This window comes from Balaenoptera acutorostrata, chromosome 2 (genome assembly GCF_949987535.1).
Source record: "Balaenoptera acutorostrata chromosome 2, mBalAcu1.1, whole genome shotgun sequence".
Classification (NCBI taxonomy): domain Eukaryota; kingdom Metazoa; phylum Chordata; class Mammalia; order Artiodactyla; family Balaenopteridae; genus Balaenoptera; species Balaenoptera acutorostrata.
The window spans coordinates 179,940,087-179,967,163 of record NC_080065.1 but is presented as its reverse complement, the minus strand read 5'-3'; the positions used below and the strand labels follow the sequence as shown (position 1 = coordinate 179,967,163).

General features: G+C 50.6%; 2 protein-coding genes across 11 annotated transcripts in view; both read left to right on the top strand.

The window, feature by feature from the left end:
• Positions 1-27,077, top strand: part of HNRNPM (heterogeneous nuclear ribonucleoprotein M) — a 175,351-nt gene that overhangs the window by 115,271 nt on the left and 33,003 nt on the right. For 2 of the 10 annotated variants that reach the window (XM_007169033.3, XM_007169031.2), the window contains exon 1: positions 20,785-20,943. The exons of the other annotated variants lie outside the window; for them this stretch is intronic. In XM_007169033.3, the coding sequence (XP_007169095.1) occupies positions 20,831-20,943 (113 nt within the window). In that variant the 5' untranslated portion in view covers positions 20,785-20,830. Of the gene's footprint in view, positions 1-20,784; positions 20,944-27,077 lie in introns of those variants that run through there. 10 annotated transcript variants of the gene reach the window in all.
• Positions 3,649-18,401, top strand: MARCHF2 (membrane associated ring-CH-type finger 2). The gene is made up of 5 exons (XM_057539807.1): positions 3,649-3,785; positions 7,610-7,837; positions 13,756-13,951; positions 15,425-15,634; positions 17,657-18,401. Exons 2-5 carry the CDS (start codon positions 7,662-7,664, stop codon positions 17,813-17,815), a joined length of 741 nt encoding a protein of 246 aa, XP_057395790.1. The 5' UTR covers positions 3,649-3,785; positions 7,610-7,661; the 3' UTR covers positions 17,816-18,401.

The window sequence follows — 27,077 nt, the reverse complement described above, 5'->3', positions numbered from 1 at the left end:
CTCTTGTTGTGGAGCACAGGCTCCAGACGCGCAGGCTCAGTAGTTGTGGCTCACGGGCCCAGTCGCTCCGCGGCATGTGGGATCTTCCCAGACCAGGGCTCGAACCCGTGTCCCCTGCGTTGGCAGGCAGACTCTCAACCACTGCGCCACCAGGGAAGCCCTATATATATTTTTGATGTGGACCATTTTTAAAGCCTTTATTGAATTTGTTACAATATTGCTTCTGTTTTATGTTTTGGCTTTTTGGCCCCAAGGCATGTGAGATCTTAGCTCCCCGGCCAGGGATGGAACCCGCACCCCCTGCATTGGAAGGGGAAGTCTTAACCACTGGACCGCAGGGGAAGTTCCTGGAAGACACCGTTTTAACACAATCAGGTTATTATAATTAGGGTAGGTTATAAGTAGTGGAAGAAATCAACATTCTTTGCCTCCTGATACATGCTCTGAGAACATAACATCACTTCTGTGTTTCTGTCCTAAATGCATAAGTCATGAGGAAATATTAAAGAAAAGCAAATTGAGAGGCTTTCTACAAAATAACTAGCCAGCCAGTAATCTCCAAAAATATCAAGGTCATAAAAGACAAGGAAAGAATGAGGAATTGTTCCAGACTGCAGGAGACTGAATTAGACAGCAAAATACAACATGTGATCCTGGGACGGATGCTGGAGCTTTAAAGAACTTTACTGAAACTCTGAATGGGATTTGGGAATTACCGGGTGATATTGGATCCATATTAATTTCCTGATTTTGAAGATCATACTGTGATTATATGGAAGAATGTGCTTTACTTAAAAATAAACTGGGACTTCTCTGGTGGCGCAGTGGCTAAGAATCTGCCTGCCAATGCAGAGGACACGGGTTCGAGCCCTGGTCTGGGAAGATTCCCCCATGTCGTGGAGCAACTAAGCCTGTACGCCACAACTACTGAGCCTGCGCTCTAGAGTCTGTGAGCCACAACTTCTGAGCCCACGTGCCACAACTACTGAAGCCCATGCGCCCGAGAGCCTGCGCTCTGCAACAAGAGAAGCCACTGCAATGAGAAGCTGGCGCACTGCAACGAAGAGTAGCTCCTGCTCGCCGCATCTAGAGAAAGCCCACGTGCAGCAGTGAAGACACAACGCAGCCAAAAATAAAAATTAATTAATTTATTTATTTTAAAAAATTAAGAAAACCAATCAGTTAAAAAAAAAAAAAAAGAAAGAAACACTAGAGACTTCACTGGTGGTCCAGTGATTAAGAATCGGTCTTCCAATGCAGGGGATGTGGGTTTGATCACTGGTGAGGGAACTAAGATCCCACATGCCTCGGGGCAGCTAAGCCCGTGCACCTCAACTACTGAGCCCACTTACCACAACTAGAGAGAAGCCCGCGTGCCTCAAAGAAAGAAAGAAACACTGAAGAATTAAGGGTTAATGAGACACCATGTGTGTATCTTATACTCAAAGGATTCAGAAATGTTAACAATTGGGGAATCTGGGCAAAGTGTTTATGGGAGCTCTGTGCATTCTTTCTGCAACTTTTATGTAAATTTGACATTATTTTAAGATAAAAAATTAAAAACCCAAATGCACAAAGTTGAACATTTGATGCATTTTGATCTGCAATCATTATCCTTATTGAGGATCAAATTGTCCAGTTTGTGGCCAATGGAAGCTTCTAATTGGCTCCCATTGACATTATCTTACCAGGTAATGTCTTTGATAACTCCCTTTCTGGTATATCAAGATGTGCTATTTTTGTCTGTACATTTCCTGCCCCTGACTCAGAATCAGATTTTTCCTCAGTGTTCCTGGCTTCTTTCAATTGGAAATGGTATTTAGAGACCACGATCTGGGCTTATGGGGTGCTTATTACAAGAAGGTTGGTCTTTGTTTCAGACTTTTTTTCAGTGGACAGAGGTAGGAAATGTTTGCTTTTTATAAAGATAAAATATATCATGATACTCCCAATTCAAATTCAAGACCACAGGGTTTTTCTTTAATGTGATCAATCTTACATCTGTACCTCCTTCATTCTCTCTGAAAAGCCCTGTTCTTGCCACCAACATAATCACTCCTTTACTTTATCCCAGACTAAATGTGCAACAAGCTCAGGATAACAATTTTAACACCACCACCACTATTATAGTGGTATGTGCAATCAAATTGTGGCGTTTTGGGCTTCCCTGGTGGCGCAGTGGTTGAGAACCTGCTTGCCAATGCAGGGGATACGGGTTCGAGCCCTGGTCTGGGAAGATCCCACATGCCACGGAGCAACTGGGCCCGTGAGCCACAATTACTGAGCCTGCGCGTCTGGAGCGTGTGCTCCGCAACAAGAGAGGCCGTGATACTGAGAGGCCCGCGCACCGCGATGAAGAGTGGCCCCCACTTGCCGCAACTAGAGAAAGCCCTCGCACAGAAATGAAGACCCAACACAGCCATAAATAAATAAATAAATAATTAATTAAAAAAAAAAAATTGTGGCGTTTTAAAGTCACTAGTTCATCTCTGCATTGTTTTGTCACCAACTGGATACACAGGTTAATTCGTTTTATTTTACTTTTGTTTTTAGGGATATCTTATATTTTAAATTTTGTTTTAAAGTTATATAAAATATTTACATGGTTGTAAAGTCAGATATCCAAAACAAGGTACAGTTTTAAAAGTCTAGCTTCTATCTTTGTCCCTTCTATTCTACCCCTTCCCTCTATAGGTAACCTTTTAAAAAATGTTATGATTTATTGTTCCATTTTTGAAAAATGTAAGCTAGTACAACATGAAAGAATTTGATTAAGGTAATTGAGCTGATCTACATATTCAATAAAGGCAGGGAAAGGGGAAGAAAGGAGTATTGAGGCAATTCTCCATCCCACCTCAAGCTCTTTGCATCCCACCTCAAGCTCTTATCCCACCCCAAGCTCTTCGCCATTGTCAGTTCCATTGCTTCTTTAGGGAAATATTTTTGGACTTTCCAAATATTCCATGATATGCCTCCCTCACTCGCTATAATTTATCACCTTTGTAATTAATAATTACATAATTGACTGCTTAATGTCTATCTCATTCCCTAGACTGAGGTCCATGAGGGAGGGCAGCAATATTTACTCAACATTGTGTCCACAGCGCCTAGCACAGTGCCTGGCTCATAATAGGCCCTCTTATTGATGCTTATTACATCTAATGAATGAATTTATTGTATGTATGAATGAATGTGAATGATGAATAAATGATGTTGGCTTTAGGCTCTTCCACGGCCCCTTAACCTCTCTAGACTTCTGTGGTTCCTCTCTGTAAAATGTGATCGGACGGTTCATCCCTCCCCCAGGATTGGCGAGAAGCCTAAGAGAGGTGACGAACACTTACAAATCCCTTCGCTGGTGTCGCGTTGAATTCTGTAACGGTTTTACTTATTAACTGGTCTTCTGCAGGTGGCGCCACGTGCCCCGCTCGTGCCCCGAGTCGGGATGGGGCGGGGCCAGGGATGGGGGCGGGGCCGAGGCTGGGGTGGAGCCAGGACGCGGCAGGGGCGGGGCCAGCAGCTGCGGCGCCGCCGGGCCTGTGCGGCCCAGGACGTCCCCGTCGCCTCTGGCCCCGCCTCCCAGGGCGGGACTTCTACGGCGATTGGCCAATGTAGGCGAGAGGCGGTCGCCATTGGTTCGTGGCACCGTCTGCTTGGCGGGCGGTGTCCCGACGCAGGTGCTGGCCGGAGCGGAGCTAGCGGCGCTGACGAGACCGGCCGGGCCGGGACCAGGGCCCGGGCAAGCGGAGGGGCCTGCGCGGCCGCCCGGCCCGGCCGCGGATCAGGTAGGCACGGACGTGAGGATGGGGCCAGGGGGTGCCGATCCGCGGGCCGGCCCCGAGTTTGAGGCCCGAGCCCGGCCCCCAGGCGGGACGGCCGGGCTCGGACAGTCGGCCTCAGCCTTCCCAGGGACTAGGTGATCGCAATTTCCGTCTTTGCAGAAGGCAGGAGGTCCCCTGGGGGCCGGCACACAGTAGGTGCCTCTCTGAGCCTCGGTCTCTTCATCTGTGAAACCGGGTCATCCCAGTACCAACCTAATCGGGCTGTTGGGAGGAATCAGGAGGTGGCAAAGGAGGAAAGCGCTCTGCACACAGTAGGCGGTCAATAAATGACCAGTCACCTTCCCCAACCTCCTTCTCAGAGGGGCTCTGCCAGGAAAATAGTAAATATAATGACCCAGGCACTTGCTCAGCAGAGTGCCTGGCTGTTTGTTGGTGCTCAAAACGGGATAGCCAGAATTTATAGGATTAGCTCATTTAGTCCTCTAGCGACAAGATCAAGTGGAAGTACTAGAAACGTTCCCTGCTATACGGATGAGGAATCAAGGCTCAGAGAGGTCAAGCCTTTTGCCCAGGGCTACACAGTGAGTAATGATCAGAGCTGCCATTAGAGCCTGGCCTCCAGTGCAGGGCCATGCAAGTACTGAAGGGCATACAGGAGCCTCTCTGTGGTAAGTGAAGAGGAATGAATGCATTTCACAGGCTCCATGTTTATCCTAAAAAATAATAACAGTGAGCATTTCTTGAGCGCTTACTGTGTGCCAGGCACTGGCTGTGCCTTGTCTCATCAAACCCTACCAACAGCTCTGTAAGCTGATGATAGTAATTATCATAAGAGCTAATATTTATTGACTTTCCTGTATTTATGCATGTATGAGCTGGGTTTCATTGGGGCCCCATTATACAGAAGAGAAAACTGAGGCCCAAAGAGCAAAACAGCTGGACTGAGATGACACTGTGGGGAGCTAGGGCCCTCTGACTCTTCTTCCCTTGGTTTCCTGCCCTCAGAAAAAAGGAGTCTGGGTAGGTGTGGAAAGGTTGTGGTGCCCCAGCGCCACCCCAGACAAGCCTAGCCAAGGGCGAGCTTCGCTGGAGGAATTGAGCCTGGGTGCTCCTTCCCAGGAAGCCCCTCAGCAGACACAGTCCACTAGCTTCGTCAACTTATTTGACAAAGGAGAATAATGAGGCCCAGAGAAGCCAAGTGTCTTGTTCCAGGACACATAGCATTAGTAACAGAGTCAGGACTTAAAAGAACCCAGATCTCTTGAGTCCCAGACCCACTCACTGGACTAAGTTCAAATCCTGGCACTGTCCTGAGTTACCTGTGTGATCTTGGGCAAGAAGCTGCCCCTCTCTGAGCGTCAGTCTCCTCACCTGTCAAATGGGGGTAATTATTGGACTTACGTCATAGTTTTGTCATGAAGACTCAGTGAAATCCATCTCTCAAGCACTGGGCCAAGTTTGCTTGAGGCATTGGCTCGCTCTGCCATCCCAGCAGCCCCAGAGCTGCAGCCACCCTATCCTTGCATCCAGCCTCGAGTTTGGCCTCTTGCAAGCCCAAGCCTCTGTGCTTTGCACAGATCTCTAGCCTCTAAATATTTCTGATTCCCATCATGGGTGCTGGCGGACCAGGGTCTGGGGGGCGGGGTCAAGAGACCTGGCTCTCCCAACCCTGCGCTTACACAGAGGAGGGGCTGAAAAATTAACGCAGGAACTCTGTACTAGACACAGGGCCAGGTGCTGGAGAGACTGATGAGTGGAAGACAGACGTGGTTAAACCAGTAGATGAAGAAATAAGAGCATTTCATGGGAATTCCCTGGCGGTCCAGTGGTTAGGACTCTGCTCTTTCACTGCTGAGGGTCCAGGTTCAATCCCTGGTCAGGGAGCTAAGATCCCACATGCCGTGCAGCGCGACCAAAAAAGAAAAGAAATAAGAGCATTTCAGGCCCGTAGGCAGAAAGTCTTTCTGCACTGTTCCTAAGGCCGCTGAGTCATTGGGCCCCCTGGGTCCGTCCTTTGCCCAGTTCTTGGATGGATCGAGAGGGAGCCCACTGTGGCCGTATGCCTGAGCACCCTCTCCAGTATCCGCTGACTCAGGAATAAAGGCGGCATTGGCCTCTCAAAAAAAAAAAAGAGCATTTCAGAGATGGGTACATTCTGTAAGGGCAATAATGTGGACACCAATGGCACTTTGACCAGAGTGGTCAGGGAAAGCCTCTCTGGGGAGGTGACCTTTGAAGGGGACACTTATAACAACTGTTTGAGTTCAGTAAGCTTAGCCACAGTACCCGGCTTGCAGTAGGTACTTAATAAATAGTAGCTGCTATTATTATTTTGGTGATTTGCAGGCCTTGCATTAGCAGATTTTACCAGTGTTTTTTGTTTTTGTTTTTCCCCTGACAGTAAAAGAAATGATAGAACTTAATGTACAGTAGCTGTGATGTTTCTTGTGATGCCCAATTACTTGCAGAAATGTGAAGGCCAATCCTTGGAGGGGCAAGAGGAGTGGATTCCCCTCTGCCTGCATTCCCTTGGGTAACCCAGCGACTTCCCTGCTGGCTTGTGAGCTGGAAATTCTGGTTGCAGGCACTCGGAAGGGACACCAGTGTACACAACGTGGCAGGCCTGGCCACTGCCCTGAGGATGTTATCTCAGTCATGCAGCCTTCCTCCCAGGCTCCTCCTGCCTCTGGGCTGACACTTGCTTATGTGGCCAACAGCAGCCCAACTAGAGAGGCTCAGAAGGGCCTGCTGAGCCTGGAGGTCTTCTGGCTGAGCTGTTCAGAGACTGTTGATCTGGCAGCAGACTGTCCTGGTGCAAAAAGTTAGCCAATGACTTACACTGCTTCCCTCCCGCCCCTCTTTGGGTCTCAGAGTTTGACCGGCAAGCGTTGGTAAAAAACAATTGTGGGGGGCCTCAGCGAGTGTTTCGGGGGTCTCTGGATCATAGTTCCTAGGGACAAACGGTGGAGTATGAGACAAGTTTGGGACAGAGATCCTTAGCTCCAGGGCACCTGTATTGGCTTCAAGAGGCCTCTGTTACTTTCATGAAATTCTCCGAGGGAAATACACAAGCCTTGCTGGCTGGTTCTGTGACAGAAGAAGAGCTTGCCAAGGGTTCCTTTTGGCAGGTCAGACCCTGGGGTGGGGGGCAGAATCCTGCTGAAGTCTCCCACCCAGAGCAGACTTCAGATCGCTCCGGTGGCCTCTCCCTGGGGACAGAGGCATGGGTTAGAGCAGCTGCTCTGGTGGGTGGAGACAGAGACTGCCATGGTCCTCCCCAGCCTGGGCCACTTCCTTGATAGCCTGAGTTATCAAGGAGTTCAGAGCCTCACAAGAGGCCATGAACCAGGAGGGTCAAAGTGACTCACCATCCTGGTCTGCTGGGCCAAGTTTCTAGCTCAGTTCTGGCCCACTCCAAGGCGGGCATGAGCCCAGGCCTGGCAATCCAATCCATGGATAACAGTCTCTACATGGTTGGCGGGCATGGTTCTGTTCCTGGAAAGCGCCAAGCACAGGGCCTGCTACACAGAAGGTGTTCAATCACTGTTAGGTGCTGTTATCGTGTCTGGAAAGGTGATATTGGGGGTGACCTGCATGCTTTGCAGGCTGGGCCGGGCTGGCCTTTCTTAGGAGAGTCAGAGGTAATATAATAATCAAGCCCCTGAGATGTGCTAGGCCTGGGCTGAGCTGCATGTGTGACCTTATTGAATCCTCACAGCCCCCTCCAAAGCCCCATCATACAGATTGGGCAACCGAGGCTCAGAGAGCTGGATTCGGTGTGTGGCTTGCTAACCTTGCCCTTAATCTTCCTGCCGGCCTCTCCCCAGGCTCCTGGGACCATGGACCTCGGGCCCTGAGGACGCGGGGCTCCCTGTGGCCATGACGACGGGTGACTGCTGTCACCTCCCTGGCTCCCTGTGCGACTGCTCCGACAGCCCCGCCTTCTCCAAGGTCGTGGAGGCCACGGGCCTCGGGCCACCCCAGTATGTGGCACAGGTGACTTCAAGGGACGGCCGGCTCCTCTCAACTGTCATCCGGGCCTTGGACACACCGAGGTGAGTGGTGGCCAAGCAGGGATATTTGCCTTCACTCACTTCGCTCTCAGGCCCGAGGGATTTCCTCCCAGCCCTGCCTGGGGTCAGAAATACAACTGCGGGAATCCTCTGGTGGTCCAGTGGTTAGGGCTTGGTGCTTTCACTGCCGGGGCCTCGGTTCGATCCCTGGTCGGGGAACTAAGATCCCACTAGCCGCGGGCCAAGAAAAACCAAAAAAGAAATCCAGCCCCCTAGAGGGGCCAGGTGGGCAAATAAACCAGTAATCGCCACGTGGAAACTGGCTAGCCAGGTCTGATTCTTCACGAAAAGCAGAAACTCCAGATTACTGGGTAAAATCTGAAGGTCCGATGTTGGTGAGTAGCTCACGTCTTGGGGCGGCTGCTTGAGGAAGTGTCTGCCTGTGGACTCAGGGTGCCTGGGCTCAGGTCCTGAGTAGAAGCCTCTCTCCCTGTACAACCTGGGAAAAGTTGCTTCACCCCCGTGTCTCTAAACTGGGGACACCTTCCTCACTGGGTTGTTTTGAGAGTACGTGGCTGTGGTCCACATAAAGTGCCCGCAAGGGGCTTTGCCACCTCATAAGCATTTGATAAGTGTATTTAAACCTCACTGCCAGCCTTCCAGACCCACGTGTGAGCTGAGTCTGCCTGGTTCGCCAGCTTGTCACCAGTCCCAAGGAAAAGAGATTTAAGGAAACCCCACACAAATTTAAATCCACTTTAACTCATTAAGATTTAATCTGGCCACCAGGTTTTCAAGTTTAATGTATTTTCATGATGTTTACTTGAGACAATTTAATTCATAAGCTTCTCTTTCCAATTTTTTTTATTGTTACGATATAACATACAATTTAGCTTCTTGGCCATTTTATTTTTTTAAAATTTATTTATTTTATTTATTTATTTTTGGCTGCATTGACTCTTCGTTGCTGCACGTGGGCTTTCTCTAGTTGTGGCGAGCAGGGGCTACTCTTCATTGCGATGCGCGGGCTTCTCGTTGTGGTGGCTTCTCTTGTTGCAGAGTATGGACTCTAGGTGCACGGGCTTCAGTAGCTGTGGCATGCGGACTCAGTAGTTGTAGCTCGCGGGCTCTAGAGCGCAGGCTCAGTAGTTGTGGCGCACGGGCTTACTTGCTCCGCGGCATGTGGGATCTTCCCGGACCAGGGCTCGAACCCGTGTCCCCTGCGTTGGCAGGCGGATTCTTAACCACTGCGCCACCAGAGAAGCCCTCTTGGCCATTTTAAAGTGTACAGTTCAGTGGCTTTAAGTACATTCACAGTGTTGTGCAACCATCACCACCATTCAACCCCATAACTCTTTTGATCTTGCAAAACTGAAACTCTGTCCTCATTAGACACTCACTCCCCAGCCCCCTCCCCCAGCCCCTGCCCCCACCATCTACTTTCTGTCTCTATGGATCTGACTTCTCTAGGGAGCCCCTGTGAGTGGAATCAGACAGTATTTGTCCTTTTGTGACGGCTTCTTTCACTGAGCATCATGTCTTCAGGGTTCATCTGTGTTGTAGCAGGTGTCAGAATCAATTCATAAGCTTTTCATTCAAAACATAAAAAGAAGCAGATGGAAGCCTTGCAGTGCTTTGGAGGGAGCCCCCTACCAGTCACCCTGTAAGTCTTTGCCTGGCATCACTTCTTTCAGGAAGCCTTGCCTAAGCCCAGATGAGATTGGAGTTCTCCTTCTGGGCTTCCTCCAGGGTCTTGGTTTTTATGTCTGCGTCTCCATCAGACCCCCTGAAGTCAGGACAGGGTCTGTGCTGCTTGAGCCAGGCTGGGAGCATGGGGACCCTTGGCGGGCCCAGGGGCCTCCTAGCCAGAGCTGCCGGGGTGGGGGGCAGGGAGGAAGTCTCCCTCCATGGGGTTCCTGGGGGCCACTGAGTGAGCTGACATCACCTTGCCCCACCCTCCCTTTTTACACCTGGGGAAACCGAGTCCCAGAGGGAGCTGGACCCCTGCCAGCGTCACTGAGCAGAGCTGAGGCTTGAACCTAGGGCTCCCCCTTGGGTGTGGGGGGGCAGGAGGAGAAGGCTGTTCGGTCCCATCAGCCTCCCCTGCAGCCCTCAGAGATCCAGGCGAGCAGCGGTGCCAGAGTGGCCCCTCCGCGGGCAGCTGGTGGTCAGGACAGCCCTGCCCGCTGAGACCGACCGCAAGGCCCTCCTGATCTACCCCTCTGCCATTTTTTTTTTTTTGGGGGGGGGCTGGATTGTATGGTAGTGCTTTTTTTTTAATTTTTAAATTTTTAATATAATTTTTAAAGGTTACACTCCATTTACAGTTACAAAATATTGGCTCTATTCCCGGTGCTGTACAATACATCCCTGTAACCTATCTTACACCCAATAGTTCGTACCTCCCACTCCCTGACCCTCACGTTGCCCTTCTCCTCCCTCTCCCCACTGGTAACCACTAGTTTGTTCTCTATATCTGTGAGTCTGCTTTTTGTGTTGTTATACTCACTAGTTTCTTGTATTTTTTAGATTCCACACATAAGCATACAGTAATTGTCTTTCTCTGTCTGACTCATTTCACTCAGCATAACACCCTCCAAGTCCATCCATGTTGCTGCAAATGGCAAAATTTTGTTCTTTTTGACGGCTGTCTCTTCTGTCTTCTTGTTTTGTTTTGTTTTTTGGCCGCACCATGAGGCATGTGGGATCTTAGTTGCCCGACCAGGGATCGAACCCGTACCCCCTGCAGTGGAAGCACGGAGTCTTAACCACTGGACCGCCAGGGAAGTCCCCCCTCTGCCTTTTTTTTTTTTTTTTTTTTTTTATAAATTTATTTATTTTATTTATTTATTTTTGGCTGTGTTGGGTCTTCGTTGCTGTGTGCGGGCTTTCTCTAGTTGCGGCGAGCGGGGGCTACTCTTCATTGCGGTGCGCAGGCTTCTCATTGCGGTGGCTTCTCTTATTGTGGAGCACGGGCTCTAGGCGCATGGGCTTCAGTAGTTGTGGCACTTGGGCTCAGTAGTTGTGGCTCACAGGCTCTAGAGCGCAGGCTCAGTAGTTGTGGCGCACGAGCTTAGTTGCTCTGCGGCATGTGGGATCTTCCCGGACCAGGGCTCGAACCCGTGTCCCCTGCATTGGCAGGCGGATTCTTAACCACTGCGCCACCAGGGAAGCCCCCCCCTCTGCCTTTTGATGCAGCTCAATCCCAACTTGCCCAGGCTGAAGGCCAGGGCAGAACAACCCTTCCCAGAGAGAGGGCTGCTGTTGTTTTCCCAAAGGGTTGTCAACATCCAGGGACGGGGCCCTCTTTACAGCCTCCTGGCCAATCTCCCCAGGAGGAAATGAGGATCCTCCACTGCCACTGCTGGGAGGTGCTGGGATCGGCAGAGGCCACCCAAGCAGGTCAGTGTCCCCCTCCTTCTCTTCACTCACCCTGTAACTCCTCCTCCCAGCCAGCCTCTGCCATCTGGGAGCAGCAAGGGTGGGGCTGAAAGATACTGTCCCCAGCACCTGGCTGGTTCCATGACCATCAAATCAAGCCTTCCGTTTCACTTCAGAGGAGACCCTGATTCCTGGGGGCCCATGGCACCCCAAGTGGGGCAGAAAGTTCTGGACCCTGAAACCTTCAGAGGCCAAAGAGGAAGGCCCAGGAGGTATCTCCGGGGCCCAGGACAATCCACAAAGGCTCAGGCTTGAGGGCCAGCATCTGGGGCCCCTCTGGCCTCTGTGAGGCCTCCGTTCTCTCCGCCCCCTGGTCTGTGAGCTGGCCAGGCCCTCCCGGAAGCTGCCCTGAGCATTTCCACACCCCCAGCCCTGCCACCTGGCCTCCTCCCGCTGCCCGATTCCCCATGGCTTCCATTTCCATCTCCCTTCTGCCCATGGAGCATGCTCTGGGCAGCCCCTCTGGGATCTGTGGATGTCTCACCCGCTCCCCCGTCCCATTTCCTCCTCAACTGTGTCATTTGCCTGATCTTCCTGCCAGAATTTCGAGAGTAAAGCCCACTTCTCTTGCCCTACTACTGGTGGCAGGCAGCCTAGTGGCTCAGAGCATACAGGCCCTGGAGTGACTTCCTGGGTTCCAATCCCAGCTGTGCCCGACGACTAGCTGTGTGACTTCTGCACAAACAGGTTAACCCCTCGATGCCTCAGTTTCCCTGTCTGTAAAACAGGGGCAAAAAGAGCACCTTCCTCCCAGGCTCCCTGTGAGAATGGGAAAAATTAACCCAGATGTTGCCCTCCAAATTGTGCCTGGGACCTCATCAGCGCTCAGTCATAAATCAGTGTGTGCTTTGCTTTCTTGTGTTTTGTTTTCTCTGAACTTGCACCTCTGAAGTAGGGTTCTTCAGGGACAAACCCCAAAACCGACGTGGCTCTCCCTCAAGGTCCTCGTCACTTCCACTTCCCGGCTTGGTTTCCGGAGCCGGGATCCCTTTTCCTGTTCACTTGATGTGTGTGGGGAGTGTGGGAGCAGAGCGGAGCCGGGCATGCCCTTTTGACCTTGGAGGAAAAAGTAGCAGCCCAGGCACAGGATTGAGGACCAGAAAGCAGACCTGAGGGGTCAGCTCAGCTCTTGGGTTTCAAAGCAGCCAGGCCCCGCCCTGCAGCAGGAGACGCTGAGAAAAGGATAGAAAGTTTCTGAGGGGAAACTGGCGTTATCTGGAAAACAGCTCTCCTGCTCCGCCTCCTCCGTGTGTTCCCGCAGTCCTCTCTCTGGGCAGAAATGTCTGGAAAACAATGACTCATGTGCTGGACAGCCGCTGGGGCCACCAAGGCCACGCCCCTGGCCTCCTGAGCTGCCCCAGGAAGGACCCAGCGTCCCTAGAGATCAAGCTGGGGCCGAGACTTCCCTGAAGCAGCTTCCTGCAGACGCTTTTTTTTTTTTTTTAAAGTTATACAATTTTTATTTATTTATTTATTTATTTATGGCTGTGTTGGGTCTTCGTTTCTGTGCGAGGGCTTTCTCTAGTTGCGGCAAGTGGGGGCCACTCTTCATCGCGGTGCACGGGCCTTTCATTATTGCGGCCTCTCTTATTGCGGAGCACAGGCTCCAGACGCGCAGGCTCAGTAATTGTGGCTCACGGGCCTAGTTGCTCCGCAGCATGTGGGATCTTCCCAGACCAGGGCTCGAACCCGTGTCCCCTGCATTGGTAGGCAGATTCTCAACCACTGCGCCACCAGGGAAGCCCCCCTGCAGACGCTTTTTATGTCTGTTTTCCGAGCCTCACTAGAGCAGAAGAGCCGGGGAGCTCTTCTCCCTGGACGCACAGGTTTCTTAGGTAGCATGGCCTTCAGGTGCGGCTGGATACAGAGCTTCTGATGATGTCCTTGAGACTCTGCTTCTCCCTATCTCTTGGCTCCATCTTCCTCTGTTTCCCTCGGTGTTGGCATCATTCACAGACTCCATGTGGGGACCAGGCTGCTGCCAGCAGCTCCAGACTTACATCAGCCATGCTGCCTGTAGTTCTGGAGTTTAGGGAAAAAAAAAAAAAAAAGAATTTCAGGAATCAATTCCCAGTGGCTCTGATTGCATCACACATGCTGTTCCCTGAGTCGGCCCCTGTGACCAGGGATGTGTGGTGTTTTGATTGGTCAGGCCTGAGGTCATCAGGGGTGTCGTCTTGAGGACCAAGAGTTGAGAGTGGATGGGTTGCCCAGCACAATCAGGGTGGTATTGTAGCAGAAGGAGGAGTGGACGCTGGGCAGGCAGGTACAAGTGATGCTCACCCTGGGCCTAAAAAGGTGCCGCGGGAACCTTGGGGAGGGAGCACATCACTCCACCTGTGGGAGTCTGTGAAGGCTTCCCAAGGGAAAGGATATTTGGAGCCGGGCATTGAAGGATGAGTAGGAGTTTGCCAAGTAGCAGCATATAGGGGCAATGCTGAGCTTGTGATCCAGTGCATGTGAAGTAGGCATAGGCAGGAAACTTGATCGTTACTCATGTGTCCCATCTCTGTGTCTAGCGATGGTCCATTCTGCAGGATCTGCCATGAGGGAGCGAATGGGGAGAGCTTGCTGTCTCCGTGTGGTTGCACTGGCACACTGGGCGCTGTGCACAAGAGCTGTCTGGAGAGATGGCTTTCCTCATCCAACACCAGCTACTGCGAGCTGTGCCACACGGAGTTTGCAGTGGAGAAGAGGCCCCGGCCCCTCACAGAGGTATGCTTGGGAGCCTGAGGTTGGAGTGGGCAGAGGGGAAGAAGGCAGGCGAGGGGCCGGAGGAGGGAATTGCCCTGGAGGATCCTGGTAGGCTGGGGAAGCAGCTTCTCTATAGGGAGGAACCTCTCTCCTCTCCCCGGGGTCAGTTCTGCTGATGGGGATGGGGAACCGGGCCTGAGGTTCCAGACCTGACAGACCCTGTGCCTCCTCCCTGTTTTGGTCACTTCAGGTGACCCTAAGGCTGAGACTTGAGGAATGAGAAGGGGGTGCCCAACCTGAGGAAGGGCAGTCCTGGCGGAGGGCACAGCAAGTGCAAAGGCTCTGAGGCCAGGAGAAGCTTGGTGTTTTTGATAAAGCCCACGTGGCTGGAGTGGAGCTAGTTAAAGGTGGAGGAGAGTGGCCCAGAAGGAGGGGTAGTGGCCTCACCGGGGGGCTTTGTGGGCCAAGCCTGGGAGCTTAGACTGTAGCCTGAGCGTGATGGGTGGGGGTTGAGATGGGATATTCCCAGGCATGACGGGAGCCACATGGCTTTCCAGAGCATTGCTGGTTGCCCGAGTGCCCTCCAGGCTCCTCTCTGCCCAGCTTGGCTTGGTGTGGGGCAGCTGAGAGCTGCAGGGGGATGTCACTGCGCTGAGGTGTGGGCTCCTGGAAAGGCCCCGGGCCCACCCGGGACCTTGGGCTCTTAGGAGAACAGTTGGAGGGAGAGCCAGCCTGCCTGCACCGCCCCCCCCCCCCCGCAACGCTCCCACCCCAGTGCCTTTGCACATGCTCCTTCTGCAGCCTTGAGCGCCGTCTCCCCCATTCTTCACCAGGCCCCTTCTGCTCGTTCGGTTCTCTGCGGTGTCACCTCCTCGGCATAGCCTTCCCCATCCTGATCATTCACACTGTTTCATGCCTCCCCTGACTAGCATGGGAGCTATGGGCAGGGACTTTTTCCTGCCATCATCTGTGGCAGGCAGTGTAGCATAGAGGCCAAGACGCACAGGCCCTGGGACAAGACTTCCTGGGCTCCAGTCCTGGCTTTGTGGACGACTAGCCACATGAGTTTGCACAAATGGGTCAGCCTCTCCGTGCCCTCAGTTTCCCCCATCTATAAAACAAGGTCATGGGGCTTCTCTGGCGGTCCAGTGGTTAAGACTCCATGCTTCCACTGCAGGGGACATGCGTCTGATCTCCTGCTCAGCCAAAAACACCAAAGAACCAAAAAACAAAAAACAGGGGCAGAAGTGCCCCGCACCTATCCGGGCCTGGCCTGTGTCATCGTCATTGTCTCCATAAATATTTGAAAGAAGGAACGAACGCAGGGAGGTGCCAGGCAGGAGGCTGGTCCTGCAGGGCCCAGCGATGAAGACGGGCGTCAGCAGAGGGGGCGGAGGCCCTGGCGGTCCCGCACCCCATCCCCCCGCGGAGGCTCGACGGAGGGTGGTGCATGACGGTCTCTCTCAGCGGCTCCCCCTCCCTTCTTCCCCGCAGTGGCTGAAGGACCCAGGGCCTCGGACAGAGAAGAGGACACTGTGCTGCGACATGGTGTGCTTCCTGTTCATCACGCCTCTGGCCGCGATCTCAGGCTGGCTGTGCCTGCGCGGGGCCCAGGACCACCTCAGGCTCCATAGCCGGCTGGAGGCGGTGGGGCTCATCGCCCTCACCATCGCCCTCTTTACAATCTACGTCCTCTGGACGCTGGTGAGTGGCTGCCCGCCGGAGATCAGACATCTGGGAGCAGTCAGGCCCGGGGTTTGGTCAGCGGCTTGGAGCGGGTGGGAGGGGCGCCCTGCCTGCCTCGGCTTGTGGCTGGCCCTCGGGTGGAAGCAATTCCCAGCATCTCATGGAGCTCCAGATTCCAAGCTGGTCCAAGGTCCAGGGAGCCAGGCGTGAACCTTCTGCCCCAAGGATACAAGGGCACGTGATGACCTCTGCTGAGTGCAGGCCCCGCCAGCCACGAGCTCCACCAAGACTGTATGGGCTGGGGGGTGGGGTTGTGGGGGGGTGGGGAGAGGCAGAGGGACACCAAAAGGCTGCGGAAGAAAGAGCAGGAGAATGAGAGACAGAGAGAGAGGACCATCAAGAGACAGAGAAGGACTTCCCTGGCGGCCAGTGGTTAAGACTCCACGTTGCACTGCAGGGGGCGTGGGTTGATCCCTGGTCGGGGAACTAAGATCGTCCCACGCAGGGGTTGGGTGGATGCCGAGAGAGAAAACGACTGGGGTTGAGAGAGAGTGAGTGTAGTGGGGTGTTGTCCCGGCTTCTGGCAGGCATGAGAACCCTCGCTCAGAGAGGAAAGGTCCCCAGAGTCTGGCCCCTCAGACAGAACCACTGGCCTCCAGCTGTGGGGCACTCCCTCCTCAAGAATTGTTTCCCAGCGCATCCACCAAGCAGGTTTTTTAATACAAGTAGGATGAAATCATAGGTCCTGCTTTGCAGTCTGCTTGTTTTCACTTTGCTAATGTCCTTTAAAAAAAAAAAAGGCAGCCACCCAACAATCCTTCATTGTATGGGCGTGCTGTATTTTTTTAACTAATCCCTTTTGATGGACACTGGGATCATTTCCAATGTTTTTTTTTGTTGTTGGTTTGTTTTTTTGTTTCCCTTCTTTTTTTGCCGTTATAAACTGTGCTTTGGGTGCCACCTGTGCAAATGTTTCTTGGAACTGGCTTGGTTAAAGAGTATGAACCATTGACATTTATTGGAAAAAAACGTGTGTTTTTTTTTTTAATAGATTTGACTCATTAGAGCAGTTTGAGGTTAAACAGCAAAATGGAGCAGAAAGTACAGAGTTCTCCAAAATCCTCCCCCACACCTGCAGAGCCTCTTCCACGAGCAGCAGGGCACCAGAGCAGTGCATTTATTACAGTCGACGAACCAACATTGACACATCATCACCCCAAGCCCATAGTTTACATTAGGGGTTCACTCTTGGTGTTGAACAATTTGTGGGTTTAGACAAATGTATAATGACATGTATCCACCATTAGAGTGTCATACAGAGTATTTTCACTGCCCTAAAACCCCTCTGTGATCCTCCTGTTCATCTCTCCCTCCCCCAAGCCCTGGTAACCACTGCTCCTCTTACTGTCTCCATAGTTTTGCCTTTTCCAGAATGTCCTATAGTTGTAATCATGCAGTCTGTAGCCTTTTCAGTGAAAGCGCCGAGTCCTAACCACTGGACCGCCAGGGAATTCCCTGTAGCCTTTTCAGATCTGCTTCTTTCACTTAGTCATATGCATTTAAGGTTCCTCCATGTCCTTTCATGACTTGATAGCTCATTTCTTTTTGGTGCCAAGTAACATTCCATCATCTGGATGTCCCACAGTTTATCCACTTACCCACTGAAGGACATCTTAGTTGCTTCCAAGTTTTGGCAGTTATATGATCCATTGACGTTTGGCCCCTTCCCAGAGGCTTTATCACTTCACTGCCACCCTCTGAGAGACAGAAAGGGACCCCCCCCCCCTTCCACACACACACAGACCCTCTCACCTTTGCAGGGCCCTCAGTGCTGGTGGGGAGGTTCCCCAGGTGAGGCAATGGGTGTGTGTGCACTGTCTGTGTGAGAAATGCCCAGATGCTGCCCGTGCTTCTGGAAGCAGGAGCCTGGTCCTGGTTAGGTCGAGGCAGATGCCTCAGGGGCCCCGTTTTCCTCTTTTGGGGGTAGAGGCTGGCTGGCCAGAGGCTGGCCCTCCTGCTCATCTCCACCCTGCTCTGCAGGTCTCATTCCGCTACCATTGCCAGCTGTACTCCGAGTGGAGAAGGACCAACCAGAAAGTGCGCCTGAAGATCCGGGCCACCGATGGCCCCGAAGGCACCCAGCACTCCCCTCTGGCAGCTGGGCTCCTGAAGAAGGTGGCAGAGGAGACGCCCGTGTGAAGGCCGGGCTGGCAGGGCCAGAGGCAGCTGGCGATGCCCTGGCGTTTGGAAGGACAGAAACTGCCCGACCCTTCCCGCACGGCCGGAATGCTTCTTAGGCCAAGAGATGCCAAAGTGGAGCTGATTCCATGATTCCCGTGTGAAGCTATTCTCAGATCGTCTTGCACACTCTGATACACGAGGAGGACAGACGGACGTGGTCCCGAGCTTCGGATGGAGCAGGCACCCTGATCTCATTCTGAGGTCTACCTGGCCCCTCCTGGGCCAGCAGCCATGGCCAGAGGCGAGTCGCGGGCACCCATCGAACTGGGAGGTTCTGCAAGCTTCTTGCACTTTTCTGCACCTGGCAGGCTCACATTCCCGGCACCCTCAACTTTATAAAGTTGCACCGTGTTTCAAAACCCACCCCCCCTACCCCACCCCACCCCCAATGAATAAAAGGAGCCCTTGCTGGACAAAACGGACTTGTCAGTCACGTTTCTGAGGCCTCAAAGTGAGGGTGCTGGGACCGAGGGGAGTCAGGACCACACAGAGGTAACAGCAGCAACAACCAATGCTCTCGGCTGGTTTGAGGGATCACAGGGCTAGAAGCAAAGTGGGAGTTTTCAAGTGAAGAGCAGGTAGCAGGGCTATGTACTAAATGATTTAAAATAAATATACATAAGAATAGTGTCTACTTCCTGTGTGTCTCCCATGAGTCAGATACCCCGCTGGGCCCTTTACACTCACTAACAAGTAATGTCCACACTTACCGAGGGTCACCCTGAACAGGGCCCAGTACTTTTTTTTTTTTTTTGGCCACATCACGCAGCCTGTGAGATCTTAACTCCTCAACCAGGGATCGAACCCTCGCCCCCTGCATTGGAAGCACAGAGTCTTAACCACTGGACTGCCAGGGAAGTCCTGAGTTGTAGTTTGGTGCTAGGCTGTCTTTCATGACCCTTAACCCTAGCAGAGAGAGAGCAAGTCTTAGACTCAGATCCTTTGGCAGAGCGTATGACTGAATTTACACTTTAATAGCATCATTCTCTTATTTATTTTTTACAATAAGCTATTTAAGGTAAAGCAACATTTTAACATCCTTTTCTTCTTTGGCTGTGCTGTGAGGTGAAGCAACATTTTAACATACTTTTTTTCTTTGGCTACGCTGGGAGGCTTGCAGGATCTTAGTTCCCCAACTAAGGATCGAACCCAGGCCTTGGCAGTGAGAGGGCAGAGTCCTAACCACCAGACCGTCAGCGAATTCCCAAAACAGCCTTCTTTTAAAGAAAATAAAGTGTCAGTTACAGGAAAGAGTGAAGGAATTAATAGTGCAGGCGATGGCTAAACCCAGGAATCTGGGCAGTGTTGGATTAAATCAACCAGCCTATAGGAGCACAGCCTAGTAGAAAGTTTGTCTCCTCAGCCTGGGCCTGGCTTGCGGCTCATCTCCAGTCACACCCACTGCCGGGGAAGGGATCAGAGAAAAGGTGGCTTCTTGTCCCCGCTGCTTTGTATTCGGCCTCCTCTCCATGATTCTGAGAGACTGCTGTGGCCTCTTCCGCCATTTCTGAGCCCTGTTGGGCAAGGGAATTCAGAGATTCGTGAGGCTTCTTCTGGTCCAGGGGCCCCTCTGGTCTAGAGAGGTCTAAGGGGGAGGGGGGGGGGAACTTCCCTGGCTGTCCAGGCCAAAAAAAAAAAAGAGAGAGAGAGAGGTCTAACGGGGAGGAAAGGAAACTGAGATAGATTCCAGTGGGACCAAGTGAAGAGGGTTGGTGTGCACAGGGGATTTTAGTAGATCAGAGGTTTCTGGGCGCAGGGGGCGGGGTGGGGGGGGGACATGAGAGGAGGGGCTTGCAGATGGGCAAGAGAAAGGAGTTCTGAGACAGGTGAGTCTGGGAAGTTCTTGGGAATGGGAGCTGGAAAGAGAGGGTGGGGCCTATCCTCTGCCTTAGCCTTGGCTATTGGATTTATTCTCCGGGCCTGGAGTTCTTAACCTGGCCGGATTAAGTATTTAATTTGGAGGAAGGTGTGGCAGGTGAGATAGTTCCTCAGAGCCTGATGAAATGTAGTTAATTTTGTGAGATACGGGGGAAAAAACCCATTTTTCCCATTGTGAGCTTAGAGAGAGTTTGGTGGTTAGATGGGAACTTCTTCAAGATCCACTGAAGCATTTATTTCAAAGTACCAGAGACAACAGAGACCAGGGGTGGCTGCTGGGTAAGGGAGCCTGAGGCCTCTGAATGCTGGGGGCTCTGGCCTCTTCCCAGGCCACTGTGGCTGTCCCAGGACATCGTCCTATAACAGCCCTGAAAACCCATTCGGGGAAAGGGCCAAGCTCTCAGGGCAGAGGGACCCACGGTCAGGCAGGAAGGAGCCCCATCATGTGATTTCTATCACCATGTTTGGCTTCTTGCTTGTTCATTCACTCAAGAACCATTCATCAGCACATTCGAAGTCTCCAGGCGTCTGGTTGCTGACGGCTGTTAGTGAGAGAGACTTAGGCCATGGGCTCTGCACCCAGGACTTCTCAGCGTGATGGGGAGACAGGTCGGATAGAGCCCAGATATTCTTGGTGCAGGATGATACTTGCTTAGAGAGAGAGCATTTTACACATTTGTCCTATGGCCTGGCCCTTCAGTGTCCTACCCTTGCCTGCCTAACTCCTTTCTAGCGTAGTAAACAGAACTTCGCTGCCCTTCTGCCCTAGCTCTGATTACAGAAAGCTGGGAGTGACGAGGTCCACGTGTGGGGGGTGGAGAGATGGCGCCTCTTCCAGACCTGAAGAGCGGATGGAGTATCCAGTAGGCGCCAAACGCAAGTTAGTTGCGAGAATGAATTAGTAACAGCTGACGGTGCGCGCCTGCGCGCGGCGGGGGCGTGGCCCGGAACAGGGGCGTGGCCCGGTGCTGGAGGGAAGGAGGCGGGAGGCCGCCGCGGCGCGAGCAGACGTTACTGGTCGCGCCGGATCACGTGAGCACGCAGGCGCAGCGCCGCGCATCCCGCTCGCTCACACAAAGCCCAGACGCGGAGAAAATGGCGGCAGGGGTCGAAGCAGCAGCCGAGGTGGCGGCGACGGAGCCCAAAATGGAGGAGGAGAGCGGCGCGCCCGGCGTGCCGAGTGGCAACGGAGCTCCGGGCCCGAAAGGGTGAGTATTCCACAGCTCGTTGTCCCAGGCCGGGCACTTTTGCGGCGGCCGGCGGCGGCTCCGTTAGGTCTTGGCGGCTTCCCACCGGCGCGGCCTCGGCCGGGCTTTCCCCTCAGGGTCTGCCGAGGGTGGGGGCCGCCCAGGCCGTGAGGGGTGAAGCCGGGCGGCCCCGGGAGCGCCTCTAGGACAGCTCCTTCTTCCCAGGCCTCGGGCCTCAACTCCCCCGGTCCCTCCAGGCCGGGTCCGACACCGACCCTGACGCAAAGGCCTCAGGCCGGGCCTCTGCGCGCGGGGATAATGGCGCGCGGGCCCTGGAGCCGACGAGCCCCGGAGGCCGCGACCCGCTCGCCTGTCGGGTGACCTTGGTTGGGCGCGTGGTTTCACGTCTCTCCGCAATGGCCCGGGGCCTCAGTTTCCCGATCGGTAAAGTGGGGGGAGGGGAGGGATCGCGCACGCAGGATCTCGCCCGTTGTCGGTCCGGGTAAACGGTAGCAGAGGCGGGTGGGTATCGGGAAGGACCGCGAGGCCGGCTCCGGGAGCCTCCTCCCCCCTCCCGCTCCCCGGCGCGCGCCGTTCCCCTCCTCTCCAGCCCCCCCCTCCCCCGGCCCCGCGATAAGTGCCTCGGTCAGAACCGCCCCTCGCTCCAAGCTCTGGCCTCGGCTCAAGTCCTTCACCTCCTCCCCAGGTGCGCAGTAGGTATTTGTGGAGAGATCGGACCTGCTGCTCAATGTTCAGCCGTAGAAGCAAACTGTAGGGGGGGAAAAAAAAAGGGAAACATTCTCTTTCGTGTTCTAGGGGAAGATTTTTCCATTATCAGGCGGGTTCACCCATTTCCAAACTCCCGTCACCCTTTCAGTCCTGTTTAGAGGTCTGTCTCGGGTCCTCGGTTTTTAAAGTTTCCATAAAGCTTTAAAGCATTCCCTTATGTCCCCTTGAACCCCACTCATTCTGATTACAGCCGCCTGAAAGATGGAGAGGCGTTTTGCCTCCTCCCGGCAGCTGTGGGGGGAGGACAGGGGAAGGCTGGGCACACATTTGATTTACCACATACGTTTTTTAAAAATTGTGGTAACATACGTAAGGTGAAATTTACAGTTTTAGCCATTTTTAAGTGTACGATTCAGTGGCATCAACTGCATTTGCGGTGTTGTGCAGCCATCACCAGTATCCGCGTCCAGAACTTTTTCATCATCCCAAACAGAAACTAGCTGTTAAACAATAACTTCCTCTTCTCCCCCTCTCCTGGTTACCTGTGTCATACATTCTATCTCCTATGAATTTGCCTTCCCACAAATTTTTAATGTGCATAATTGGAGTTCGTGGGGATTAAAAGTGAATGTAGTTAAAGCGCTTTGTTAATGAACACTCGCTAAATACTAGCTATGTTGTTAAACTTTCTCTCCTTAGGTGGGGAGGAACAAAATACCGTGGTTACTGGTCCTTGGAAATCAAGAGAAAGGCATCTTAGAAGTATTCCCAACCCTTTATTATTGAAAATTCTGGAAAGGGATGTGTTCATTTAAACTTTTTTCATTACCTATTTCCTTTATTTCTTTATCACAGGATGGAGTGCTGCTAGAATCGTGCTAGGTGAGAAGTTATTAGTTATAGATTATAGCATCTGGGGTACATTTTTCAAATTTCCCATTTTCCACTGTCCATTTCCAAATAGTCATTTTGTGACTGATTCCAAATAGTCATTTTGTGACGCACGTTAACACATGGGCTATTAGAAAGAACCTGAAGGTTTTAGAGCTAAAAGAGCCCTTGTTGGAAAGAACCTCAAAGTCTAGGACTGCTTAGTAGAGACTATTTTAGGAAGTTAGGAACACTTAGATCTGTTTTGGAGGGCCATTGGAAAAGTTTGTGTGCGTGGTGTTTTTTTTTGCATCACGAAGCTTTTAAAGCAGAGTTCTTTAGAAAACAAAGCCCCCCCCCCCCCTGCTCACAGGGAAGGCCAACGAATATTTTTGTAGTAAAGTAATTGTGCTGTGGTATTAGTAAAAGGAGTTAACTAGGTAGGGAGCTTGGAGGGGCTCCCCTCCCCCCAGCCTAACCTGCTGGGGGCAGTTAAGAGGTGTTCCTCTAGGGGGAGGAGGATGAAAGACGATGGAGAGAGGCAGAGAGGAGAGCGTCCAAAGACTAGGAATTTTTATATTTATATATTTGATACGTATTTATAAAGAACCCAAACTGCTGGAGCACTGGGGGCCAGCTGGTGGGCAATGAATTCCAGACTAAGGAATTTAGATTTTTATCTTGAAAGCCTTTGAGGGAAGGGAAATGAGTGAGACTGGATTCTTCTTACCTTTGTCTCCGCCAGGAGTGGAGTGTGCTGTAAACCAAAAAGGCAGTGAGATAGCAAGCTTGATGAGGACCCCAGATAGGACAGCTTGTTTTGCAGTTCCTTTTCTTCTGGGTATAAGAGGAGGGTTTGTTTTATTTTGATGAGAAATCTGTTGCATCTAAAGACAGTCAAGGGACTTCCCTGGTGGTGCAGTGGTTAAGAAGCCGCCTGCCAGTGCTGAGGACATGGGTTCGATCCCTGGTCTGGGAAGATCCCACATGCCACAGAGCAACTAAGCCCGTGCGCCACAACTACTGAGCCTGCGCTCTAGAGCCTGCAGGCCGCCACTACTACTGAAGCCCGCGTGCCTAGAACCCGAGCTCGGCAACAAGAGAAGCTTCCTCACTGAGAAGCCCGCTCACCACAAGTAGAAAAGCCTGCGTGCAGCAGCAAGACCCAATGCAGCCAAAAATAAATGAATAAAAATAAATAAATTAAAAAAATAAATTCTGAAGTTAAAAAAAAAATAGTCAAGATTCAGAGTTAGAGTATATTAGTCAGGAGATAAAAGCGTTCATTTTAGAGGAGTATGTAGGCTTAGGTTTGATTTTTTTTTTTTTTTTTAATTTAAAATTTTATTTTTTAAAAATAAAGGTTGCACCTTCCATTTAAAATCAGTGACTTAACCTACTCCACTTTCAGAGTAACCTGTGGCTGAATCAGAAAACTGAGAGATAGGCTATTTTAAAAATATTTAGATTTAAAAAATGTATTTAGTATAAATTCCTGGGGATGTAATGTTAGTGTTGACACTGTTTTACAGTCAAGAAAAAATTTTTTTTTTTTTTTTTAACAATTGAGAAGACTCAGGTTAAGGAAATTGACCCAAAGAATCTGGGGGAGGCCATCTTGACTCCAGGTCCTTTGCTGCTTCCACACACCACCCTGGTAACCTCTCACTGAACACAGTTATTTGAAGTGGTTTGTTGTTTTTTTGTTTGTTTGTTTAAACCAGATTCTCTGTGCTTTGCAATGATTTGAGTGTTTGCTGTACTTTAAAAAGTGATTGTGTACTTGATAATAATTTTGAGGCACATTTGATTGTGAGCTCAAGATTAGAATAGGGGCTGTAGGTTGTTTGAATGCATGCTGCCAGCTCTTTGCTTTCACTTTGCTCTTTGATTTTATTCATGGCTAGGCAGGGAGATACTAGTCTGCAAAGATTAGGTTGCTTGTTTCATTTAGGAGTTGGCAGATGGTCTCTCCCATTACCATGTTTTGCAGTCATAGAGGTGAAAGCTGAATTGCTCCTTTGGTAGTCTGTAATGAGTACAGTGCCTAGATTTCCTCAGCCACGGCCCCATGGGCTAATTTTAAAACCTAATCAGTATGTGCAATGGTAGAAGGCAAGGAGTGAATCATTCTCCAGAAAATTTTTGGTACAGAAATATATCATTGCCACAGTTAGTGTGCCAAGTCTGTCCTTTAAACTTGTCAGTGTGGATAAGTAACCTCCTTTCACAGATGAAGGAACTGAGGCCTGACAAAGAGTTGGTGACATTGGGGTTCAGACCTAGATAACCCTACCTCTTAGTCATCTGTAGTACTGCTCCCTTAGGTATTGCGCTTAACATTTACCAACCTGCTTTTTGTTAGGCTGATTGTTGATTCTCACGACATCCCTGTGAGCTACATGGATACAGGTTATGCTGGTTTTGCTGGTAAAGAACCAGAGAGGGAAAGCGCTTAAGTCACGTGGGTAGTTAGGAGGTGGACCTGGAGCTAGAATAGTGCTGTGAATAGCGCTCTCTGCATCTTAAATGCATTAGGGGAAACTCAGGATTGAAAGGATTTCTGTGAAGAGTCATTTTACATAAGGGATGGTTCTCAAGGGAATATGGGGGTGGGGGAGTCTTTTCTCTCAGGAGATGTGGTCAGGATTTCAACGTGTCGGGGTTGCCATTTCAAACTACACTCTTGATTGAAAAACTGAGAATAATGAGAGTATTATACGTGAGAGGGAATGCCATGGAGGCGTAAGGGAGGATAGGGATTCACTGTTTTACATGTTGAATGTGACAGCCCTTGGTGAAATAGGCAGGCACCCTGTCTTTTTACTTGTGATCTTTATGTACAGTATAATTCTAGTATGGTGGAGCAGTGACATGTTAAATTATCAATTTTCGAAGAATGCAGTCAGTGAAACAATTCCAAAGCCATATTAAACATAATTAATCTTATTTTAATGACTTGGGAGGTTCTTACAGATACTTTGGGCTTATCTTTATTGATGTATCGTGAATTAGGTTGATAGAATGTCAGAAAAAGTTTTTTAACATATTGGGTCTATTTAGAACTTCAGGTAGATGATTGGGTGCCAGAATCAGATGGGGTGTTCATTGGAATTGGGAGCCACTTAGCGAGGAGTATATTGGTAAGGCATTTAGCTTGCTTAGGTAGCTTCAGTTTCTTTGAAAGATGACAGATTTGTTACTTTATATAAGAGTTACAAGTCAAGTTATATTGGGGTTAGGTTTGAAATTTAAGAAACTAGTGGAAACTTAAAAAATGTATAATTGGCACAATAAACTGCATAAGTTGGAAGTGTACGATTTGATACCCTCACTGAATCAAGATAATAAATACAACCATAACCCCCTTTGCTGCCCCTTTGTAATCCTCTGAGTCCTTTTTTTCCCCACTCCCAGGCCATAGTATGCATCAGTGGTTCTCAATGGGGTGATTTCTTCTTGCCCTTCAGGGGACATTTGGAAGTGTCTTGGAGATATTTTTGATCTTCATTTTCAAGTCTGAGGAATGGGGCTGCTACTGGCCTCTCTTGGGTAGAGGTCAGGGATGCTGCTGAACATCCTGCAGTGCACAGGGCAGCCTCCCACAACAAAAGGATGATCTGGCCCGCAAATATCAGTAGTGTTGAGGTTGAGAAAACCCGCTATAGATTAGTTTGCCAGATTAGATTTTCTCAAATATAGTTGTATATGATGAAATCTTACCATATGTACTCCTTCTTTGTCTGATTTCTTTGAGTATAAGTATTTTGAGATTCATCCGTGTTGTGTGTAGTTCATTACTTTTTGCTGAGTAGTATTTCAGTGTATGGATATACTCTAGTTTGTTTATTCATTTACCTGTTAGTAGACATTTAGATTTCCAGTTTTGGGATATTACAAATAATGTTGCTATGAACATTCAGGTCTAAATTTTTGTATGGATATATTTATTTTCTTCTGGGTAAGTATCTAGTTGTGGATAATGTATGGTAGGTGTGTTTTAACATTTAAAATTCTATAATATTCTAAATTTGAGGTATTTAGGATAAAGCAGGTTATTTCATCAGTGTAGCTAAATTATAATCTACCTATAAAAATGTGCTTCTAAAAGGTTTTCACAGTTAAGTGTTATATGTATTTTAGGGCTAGAAGCATATTCCCCTAATTTTATCCCGAAGGTAAGTGAGAAAATTGAATTAAACATTAAAAAACTGGGCTTTTCTTAAACTGTCACATCATCTCTACTTGAACGTGTGTCACGTGAGGTTTCTTTGAGGGGGGTTTTCTACAATTCTGTCAAGAATAGAGTTGATGGTGATCATTAGAGTTACAAAAAGGTCAATTTTTTAAGGAACTGGAAGTGATGAGATAGGAGGAAACTTCTCGGAGAGAGGAAATGATTAGCCAGAGAAGGACTTGGGTACAGTAGTGCTTTGCTCACACCTTGGCCATAACCCATTTGAGCTGCTTTCTTGATGATGAGCCATGTGATGTGGATTAACCCCAAACCAAATCCCCAGCTTCTGGGGTTAGATTGGGTAGTTTATTCTTAGCAG